Source organism: Chanos chanos, chromosome 16 (assembly GCF_902362185.1).
Source record: "Chanos chanos chromosome 16, fChaCha1.1, whole genome shotgun sequence".
NCBI lineage: Eukaryota > Metazoa > Chordata > Actinopteri > Gonorynchiformes > Chanidae > Chanos > Chanos chanos.
Genome location: NC_044510.1, coordinates 8,769,114 through 8,779,113, shown reverse-complemented (window position 1 = coordinate 8,779,113; position 10,000 = coordinate 8,769,114). Strand labels below are relative to the sequence as shown.

Sequence of the window (10,000 nt, the reverse complement as noted above, 5' to 3'; positions counted from 1 at the left end):
TGAAAAAAACTGATTTAAAAAGACAATCGTGAAGGCTTGAAAGAGAGAAGCCTTACACAAGTTACATAAGGACAGAGAAGAACCATATAGATATGTGTGTGTGTGTGTGTGAGTGTGTGTGTGTGTGTACGTGTGAGTGTGTGTGTGAGTGTGAGTGTGTGTGTGAGAGTGTGTGAGTGTGTGTGTTTGAGTGTGGTGTCTGTGTGTGTTTGCTCAGTGATAAAATATGCTCTGGTCTATGACATTTCCACCTGACTCAGGGGTCAGTTCCATTTCAGCTTATTCACACGGAGCAGAAATGAATTCAGTTCATTTCCTCGGAATGGAAAAACACAGAAAATTATACCGACTGATCCGTAATCAGTTGAATCAACTGAAAACTGATATCCTATCTCTTCAGTTTACTCATTCAAAACTCAATTTAATCCAACTTAAACGATTCATTAACGATGCTGTGACACAACACTTTCATCTCTGAGAGAAGTAAGTACAACTCAGTCAGATTATTAATAAACATGAGTCTTACATTAATAAACATGAGTCATTCTGAAATAACACTCTTTCATAAAACTCTCTCTGTCTCTCTCCCCCTTTTTAATATCTCCCAGACTGTTGAAGTCTCTGGAGGTCAAACAAATGATAACCTCTTAGATCTAGTGGCGTCGTTTTCTGTTCGTTTCTGCTTAAGCTAATTAATTCCACTCATTTCTTTCTTTTTAATCACTAAAAAAAAAAATCAGTTAACTCTAAAACGATCTCATTACCCGCTACGCTGTGTGCCTGCTGTTCCATCCAGCCGCGTACCTGTCCTTTTCTCCAACTGTCTTTCTGTCTTTCCAAATGGGAAAGAAAGAGATTGTAAGCAGGGGGGGTGGGTGGGGGGGGGGGGGGGGCAGTGGGATAGAAGCAAAGAGCGTGAGAGAATTCCAAAATGAGTGAGTCTCGACAGCAAACAAACGTGTACGAGAGAGAGAGAGAGAGAGAGAGAGAGAAACATTGTTGTCTTTGTTTCTTGCACGATGTTACAAATGACAGCTTAGCGTTGTTCACTCGACTGCACGGTCGTAGCCGAGGCAACCACATCGGTGCGGCCCGTCTGACCCGACCGCGTACCAGGATATGGGGACGTCTTTAAGGAAAAAAAAAACAAAAAACACCTAAATGTGGAATTTGGCTTTGAGAAGGAAACGTTATGGGGACGGATCGAGAGTGATAGAAGAGAGAAGTGAACAGAGAAATGATGGATGCCTTTAGCAGACAGGAAAGGAAATGAATGATATGGGGGGGGGGGTGAGAACGGTAGGACGAATAAAAGACAAATGTTTGCATTATATTTTACAGAGGGAAGGGGTGAGGGAGTGAAGGGGCAGGAGGCGACCCGGGATGTGTTTAGCTGACAGGTTAACAAGGTAGAGCTAATCCCCCCCCCCCCACCCCCCTGCCCGGTCTCTCTCTTTAGCAGACAGATATGAGTTTTGATGTATTATGCATTTCTGTATATTACTGGGAGATGAAGTGGAGATTTAATGTGTTCTCTGTATTAACCGCAGCAAAGATAGTCTTTGGCATTCTTTGTCACATCGTCTTGTGAATCACACGGAGAGAGAGAGAGAGAGAGAGAGACAGAGAGAGAGAGAGAGAAATAAACAAACACTCCTGTCACATTCTCTCTCATCACAACATGGACACAGCCCGGGCGCTGTTGCTGGAGGGGAACGTGTGTGTGTGTGTGTGTGTGTGTGTGTGTGTGTGTTTGTGTGTGTGTTTGTGTGTGTGTTTGTGTGGGTGTGCGTGGGGGTGTGTGTGTGTGTGTGTGTGTGTTTCCATATACCTACAAAGTAACAACAACAACACGAGCGAAATAAAGCCAAAACACACATGTGGACAAACCGAAAGAGTCCAGCCAAATACAAAACATACATGACTGGGATGTCATCCTTTTGTATAATCCTATGACCTTTAGTTTTTTCCTCGCCCTGATGCTCCACATACACACACACACACACACACACACGCACACACACGAGCTTGAGAGCAGAATGATTTGGTGTGGTGGAATGAGGTTATTGTAGCTGTAGGACTGAAAAGCACATTCACTCACAAATTCATCCCCAGTTCTCTGAAAACTGTCCACTGTCATCCTTATTATCTTCATAAAGACTTTCATTAGAAAGACATGTCTCTTTTCTATAGGGAGTATGTGTGTGTGCATGTGTGTGTGTGTGTGCGTGTGTGCGTGCGTGCATGCGTGTGTGCGTGCGTGCCTGCATGCATGCATGCATGTGTGTGTATGTGTGTGTGTGTGTATCTGTCTACCAATATCTCCTCTGACCTAATCTGAGTGTTGAGCTCCTCTGATTGCGATTGTTTGCCTGTAATACTCTCATACAAACACCCTGTTGGCGTAATACTGAGACCTATGTAGTCTTCTGAGAGCTCTGTGTGTGTGTGTGTGTGTGTGTGTGTGTGTGTGCGTGCGTGCATTTGTATCATGTTTCTAATGGAGCGGGGATGTAGAGCTTTCTCATTTACCAGCTGGGTGACTCTAAGATCTGGAAGTGCTCCACATGGATCAGATACTTACCCAACACCAGCAATCAATCAATGCAGTCAACACGGGGTCAGAACACACACACGTGCACACACACGCATATACACATGCACACACATACATATACACTCACACACACACGCACACACATACAGAAACACACTGACACAGACACACACACACACAAACACACGCATATACACATGCACACACATACATATACACTCACACACACGCACACTGACACAGACACACACACACACAAACACAAACACATTAACAAATGCGTCATTAAATAACCCATATCCCAATGGTGTTTTTTTCCCTCACGAGACAGCCAATAACTCTCATATTAAAAGTCTGTTTGTTTGTGTACGTGTGTGTATGTGTGTGTGTGTGTGTGTGTGTGTGTGTGTTTCTGTGTGTGTGCGGCTATGTCTGTGTGTGTTATCCAAACCTTTTTGCCTGATATGTATATTTTTTGTTTTATGTTGTCTTTGCCACCTTGAATTAAATGTCCCCTATGTCATCATTCCAGAACAATTTCCTCTTTCTGATTTATCCATCTGCAGCTGGAAAAAACAAATGCATTTTCTTCCACTCTGTTTGGGTATTTGCCATTTTCAAGCTCTCTCTCAATAGTAGTTAAAAGTCTCATCATTGTGGTTTTCCCATTTGTTTTTCATGTTCTCTCTCGCTCTCTCTCTCTCTCTCTCTCTCAAATTTCTTGCTATGTCTTGCCTCTCTGCGAGGCATTTCTCAAACGCTGATTAGCTGTTGGCTGGTCCCCCGCATAACTGATTGGTTGTTGCGAGGTTTTTGCTCAGTAGCTGATTAGTTTGCCGCTTTCTCCTTTGCTGGTTGTTTAATAGCAGTTCTTTCTTTTGCTGATTGGTTATTGACCGATTTTCTTCATTGCTAATTGGTTTGTCTGTTATTTTTCTCATCTGCTGATTGGTCTCTGCCCTGCAGGTACGCCAGCCCAAGGTAGCCCTTTACTGGCCTCGTTGCCCGTTCAGGGTCGACCTCTACAGACGCCCTTGGACCTCAAGCACTTTCTGCCCTTCAGACTGAGTGGCTCGTCTCCTCTTAGCCTCTTCCCCAATTTCAATACGGTGAGTCACTAATCTGGAGTCGCTCCTTTTTTAGGTTCACATTCACCTCACTTCACTTCAGTTCACTTCAATTCAACTTGCTGCTGTTCAGGGTTATAAAGTTAACTGGGTTGTGCAGCAAGGGACATTTGCATTTCGGGAATGCACAAGGCAAAATTTTTTTCAAGTGTCAGTTTTTCCAGAGTGAAATTTAATTTCATTTCAAAATGACTGTACAGTCCATTAACACCTTTTTTCCTTTGTTAAAACGCTCACTGTGGGATGATGTTTTTGAGTGTTTTCATAACAGCATGCATTTTGGCAAGAGTGGTTTTTTGCAAGCGTTTATGTAACATATAGTTAACACTCTCAGAGCGAATTTAACACTAGCAAAGTTGTTGTTTCATATGAGTTTGAGGTACGTTTACTTGTGAATGAATTCGATGCAAAATCTGTTTTATTTCAGTGTTTTTCAGCTTGTACTTTAACCAGCAACCTTTCATTGCAGCAGTGAGTCAGGCATCTCTTATTCTTAGATTTATTTGCATATTCAAATTTGGATTGATCTCATTGGACAAAGAAAAGAAAGTCAAAGATAATGAGAGTGATAAGGACGTGCTTGCAGTGATTCCTCTCTATTGTTTCCTCTTTTTTCCTCTCTGTTGAGTCCTCTCTGTGTTCAAGATAAACTTACACTGAGTAACTGACTGAAATAACCATTCCCTCATTTGAATGATGCCCTCCTCACACACACACACACACACACTCACACACACACACACACACACACACACACACGCGCGCGCGCGTGCACACACACGCACGCACGCACGCACATGCACATACACATACACACACACATACATACACCATGCACCCACGCATATGCGCACACATGCACTAATACTCACGCACACACACTTTCACGCACACACACTTTCATGCACACACACACTGCTTTTAACTTTTAAATTGTTCTGCTCTGCTGCCTTATCTAAATGAGAATTCTTGTGGTCTGTGTTCATCATTATGAGTAATGATTCTCTCACACACACACACAAACACACAGTCTGAGGTTAAAAGAATCACACACTTGTACCCTCACATGCACTTACACACACAAACTCAGTTTTATTCTCAAGGGCACACGCACACACACACACACACACACACACACACACACACACACACACACACACATTGAAATAAATGGGAAGCTTTGTTCCCTCCGCTCAGATAAGTGTGTGTGTGCGTGTGTGTGCATGCGTGTGTAAGCGCATGTGCACGTCTGTATGTGCTTGCGTGCGTGCGTGCGCGCGCGTGTGTGTGTGTGTGTGCGTGCGCGTGCCTGTGCTTGTGTGTAAGTGCGTGTGTATGTGTGTGTGTGTATGTGTGTGTATGGGACAGAAATGATAAATGCACCTGTCTCAGCAGCTAAATAGCTTTCAGTAACTCCCCTCCTACCCTCCTCTGTCTCCTCTCCTCTGTCTCCTCTCCTCTCCTCTCCTCTCCTCTAAGCTCTTTCTCTTTTCCCTTGGTTGATCCTGTAACTTCATTCCTTGAGTAAAATCATGCCTGTCTTAATGTCTGGAATAGCATTGCCGGACAATAGTGCCCTTTATCTTACACACACACTTACAAACTGGCTTTGTCCCAGCACCGTTCGGGATGACTGCAGTTGGACAATAGGCACATTCTTTCAGTCCTAAAACAAATACTCGTCCCCCTGCCTGTCTGCTCCCCTGAGCTGTCGTGGGCCCGTTGTCATGGAGCTCAATTTCCCCTGCCCAGGGGAGACGGGCCCGGTTTCGGAGGGAAATTCCCTGTCTCTTGGGTATTGGTAGAACTGTAAAGCAGAACTGTACACTTTGGTGTCAGAACCCAAAATAAACAAGAGACAGTTTACGTATCACAGATGAAGGACTAGAGGAGACCAGAGAACAAGACCTGAAAAGAGCAATGAAAAAAAGAAATCTTTTTGTTTCCCTGAGGTAGACATTTAGATGACATATATATATATATATATACACACACACTCAGACTCTGTATTATTATTGAATCCTTTCATGTCAGAGGAGAAATGTTCTCTTAGTTCAACAAGTTGTGGATTAACATCTTGTCAAATGTTAGCAGAAAAATCTCTTGATATCAAAATAAGGAACAAAAGATGATGGTGACACTCTCTGATTCCTCCTGCCTTTATCTTTCCCCCTCTCTCTCCCCTTCTCTCTCTCTCTCTCCCTCTCTCTCTCTCTCTCTCTCTCTCTCTCTCTCGTTCTGTCTCTCAGATGGACCCTGTGCAGAAAGCAGTGATAAATCATACGTTTGGTGTGTCTCAGTCACTGAGGAAGAAACAGGTCATTTCGTGCAATATCTGTCACCTGCGCTTTAACTCCACAGTAAGTGAATGTGTGTGTGTGTGTGTGTGTGTGTGTGTGTGTGTTTGTACATGTGTGTTTATGTGGGGGCTTTTTTGTGCGTGTGTGTTGTGTGTTTTCGTATATGTATGTGTGAAGCCAACTTTTTCCCCTAAATGGTACATTCATTAAAACAAACAAACAAACAAACACAAAACGTCCTGAGCTGCTGTCTTGAGTAACTGACAGGAACAGGTTTTCCCGCCCTTCTGTTTCATTCACACTCGTTTCATCCTCCTCCATCTCATTCACTCTGTCTTTGAAAAACTCCAAATTACCCAAGCCCTTTCCTCTGTTTACTCTCTCTCTCACACAACACACACACACACACACACACACTCTCACAGGCATACACGAATATGCACACTCATGTGCTGTCACTCTTTCATTACAGACTGTGCAGTGACAGATTAAACTCAGAGGCTTGCATGTGCTTTTATATATATATATAGTGTGTGTGTGTGTGTGTGTGTGTGTGTGCGTGTGTATGTTTTGAAGACCACCATCATAATCCCCTGCATGCAGCTATTTAGTGTATTTTTAGATGGTGAGGCAGTGTGTCTGTAAGTTTTTGTCAGCTTTCATTTGTTCAGTGTTTGACTTTCAAGTTCACTTCTCATCATGACATCATCAGAGAAACTCAACAGGGATTTAACTCTAAACTTATATATATGCACATCCCCCCCCCCCCATGCTTTCTTACAAGCTGTCACTAAACAAAGCATCAGCAAACATTGCAGAGAATTTACAGCGGCTTTAAATAATGTCTGCCAGGCGCACCGCTAGAGCTTAAAAAGACGTTAAAAGCTATTATTTTACACTGCACTTACACAACAACTGTCTGTGGATGGAAATTAATTCTATTTATATGTCTATACTCTTGTTCCTCACAGCAAACACTTTATTCTGACCTTTGCTCTGTCAGCTCAATGCGAGTCAATACTCCTCTCTAATCTTGGCCTCTAAACATATTATAGATGCTTATAATGTTATAGACACTCCCCCTAAAGGAGTGATTGTTTCTATTGTATGAAGTACTATACAAATTGAGCTAAATTGAATTGAATTGAATTGAATTGAATTGAATTGAATTGAATTCAAATTAAATTGAATTTTTGTTCTTCATTCCTCTCTCTCTAAAGCATATATTGAGAACATTGCACTTAATTATTCACAGTCTTCACACATATGACTTTAACCTTTGACCTCTGAGCTATTTCTCACGCTGTCTTAGAGGGCCAATGAAAGCCTTTTTTTTTTTTAAACATTCATCAAATGCATAGATTAGAAGGAAACGGAAAAACTGATAAAAACACCGTGAAACTGAACATTCAGTTCAAAGTTCCAGACTTAACGTAATGTATGTTGAGCTCTAATACACACAATATAGTGCATTAACACATATACCGAGAGCTCAGTGACATATTTAGCAGAGAGTCCAGTTTGAATCTCGAACATGATGAGGAGGTGTCATAGAGGAGAGGAGTAGAGAATGAGGGGAGGAGGTGAACCCCTCTTAAGGACAAATGTTAATATTAACACATGTCTCACATTAACAATGTTTCAAAATGGAAATACTATTTTGTGTCATCGTACATTGTGTATATATGTAGTAAAACACAGGGTGAAATACTGGGAAATATATACACGCCCGGGGTAATGTGTACAGTAAACAGTCTCTATATGTGTAACCAGCATTAATTTAAACACTCTGCTTTTATGGTCTGATCCTGGACTCAATTCTGACTTGATATGTAACCGTGAACAAACATATAGTTCCCATGTGTGGGACTGCAAGAGGATATATATCAAAATATGTGCTTCTATGTTTGCTTAAGTCTATGCCACTGTGGTCATATTAATATGATATAACGCAGTGCCGTATCAACATGTTATAACATATCGTTGTGCTAATAACTGCATATTACCATGTAATAACACATCGTATTCTCTAAAGCATGTGTAATCCTATAGGTAAGACTGAATGTTAAATTTGGTAAAATGGCCCCAGGGGATTAATGTTGTTTTCTTCAGTGATCACTCAGGAATCAACTGGACAATGCCGATTAACAGAATTTGACTTTAAACCACACAACAAATAGCATAGGAAATACTGAAGTCAGGAATGTTTGTTCTACAGAGCACTTACCACACAGTGAACTCTTTTCACCCACTTTCTCTCTCTCTCTCTCTCTCTCTCTGTCTCTCTCTCTGTCTCTCTCTCTCTCTCTCTCTCTCTCTCTCTCTGTCACTCTTTCCCTAATTCAACTGTTTTTTTTTTCATTGTTTTGTCTCTACAGTATATTCCTTAGTCCTCAGTCATGGTTTGTTAGTTTAAATGTAGTCACTCTGTGTGTGTGTGTGTGTGTGTGTCATGTTAATTTTAATGTAGTCACTGTGTGTGTGAGTCAGTTTCGTGGTTCGGGTCCAAGGTCAGCTAGTGCTACAGTCTTGGTGTGAGTGTTGTGAAACAGGCCATGAGAATTTTTAGTGTTATAAAGCAGCAGTGGTGAAAATCCCCCTAGAAACTGTGTGTGCTTGCATGCGTGTGGGAGTGTGTGTGTGTGTGTGTGTGTTAGTGTGCGAGTGGGTATGTGGGTGTCTGTGTGGGGGGGTTTGTGTGTATATATGTGTGTGTGTGTGTGGGGTGTGTGTGCGTGTGTTAGTGTGCGGGTGGGTAGGAATGTGTGTGTGGGGGGGGGGGGGGTTGTATGTATATGTGTATGTGAGTGTGTGTGTGTGTGTGTGTACGTGTGTGAAGGAGTGATATGGGTTTTTAAGTTCATTAGGCTTAAGACTCATCATTTGTGAGATGTATTTCCCTGTTTGTCTGTTTCAGTCTATGTATTAATGTTTATAACAGTAGAGTGTGTCTTCTCCCTTATTGTCCATTACATATACAATTACACCTCTGCCCTCCTCCTAGCTATCTGCTCTTATCAGCATATTACAGATTCTGTGTGTGTGTGTGCGTGTGCGCGTGTGTGTGTTAGAAAGATGAACTGAATGCTGATCAGTGGTTAAAATAATGCTATGTCATTTGTATTTCTCTGTGCGACATTTCATTACGCTGTGATTTACAACATGTATACCGATCTTAAACGTGTGCTGTAATGTAAAAACAACTATTTATATGCTCTTTTCTCCAAAATGTACTACAATAACAATCTCTCTCTCTCTCTCTCTCTCCCCCTCTCTCTCTCTCTCTCTCTCTCTCCCTCTCTCTCTCACTCTCTCTCTCTCTCTCTCTCTCTCTCTCTCTCTCTCTCTCTCTGTAGAACCAGGCAGAGGCGCATTATAAGGGTCATAAACATGCTCGCAAACTGAAAGCTTTAGAAGCTCAGAAAAACAAACAGCATCGGCGCCAAGCGGACAACACGCACAACAGCAGAGAGAGAGAACGAGAGAGAGAACGAGAGAGGGAACGAGAGAGAGAACGAGAGAGGGACAGAGGAAAGACGTGCGCTCCGGAGCCTCTCCCCGCTCCTCTGGACTCTGGCTTAATGGAGGGAACGAGTGAGTACGCAAGGAGGCGCAAAAATCTCCTCGCCTCCCTCTCCTGTCTTCTCCTGTTTTCTCGCCCTGTTTTTCATTTGCGTGCATTCGCTTATCAGGTGTTTCTAATCAGTCGGGAGCTGCAGTGCATCAGAAGTGCTTAAAAGCTTGAGGATTTTTTTCTAACCTCAAAATACCCAATTTTCAGTCCATTAAGAGTTCTACGACAAATAAACAGCAAGCTTAAAACAAGTGCTAACGTTAAGTGTGGATTTTGGAGAATAAAATGAATAAGTCTGGACAAATATCATCCGTAAGAAATAAACAAGCAATATCATTTCTTAACATTTCAAATTATCGACTATACAAGTACATCAGTACATCAATAAACATTTCCATGCAAATTAGAGGCACTAAAAATCATTAAAGCTTTCCTGGGAGCC

At 42.2% G+C, this 10,000-nt stretch overlaps 1 protein-coding gene across 1 annotated transcript in view; it reads left to right on the top strand.

Annotated features, from left to right (window-relative positions):
* The window catches only part of znf385c (zinc finger protein 385C), a 50,038-nt gene that overhangs the window by 28,304 nt on the left and 11,734 nt on the right, over window positions 1-10,000 (top strand). The window contains exons 3-5 of the mRNA XM_030793953.1: window positions 3,524-3,666; window positions 5,934-6,044; window positions 9,341-9,578. Of these exons, the coding sequence (XP_030649813.1) occupies window positions 3,524-3,666; window positions 5,934-6,044; window positions 9,341-9,578 (492 nt within the window). The remainder of the gene's footprint in view (window positions 1-3,523; window positions 3,667-5,933; window positions 6,045-9,340; window positions 9,579-10,000) is intronic.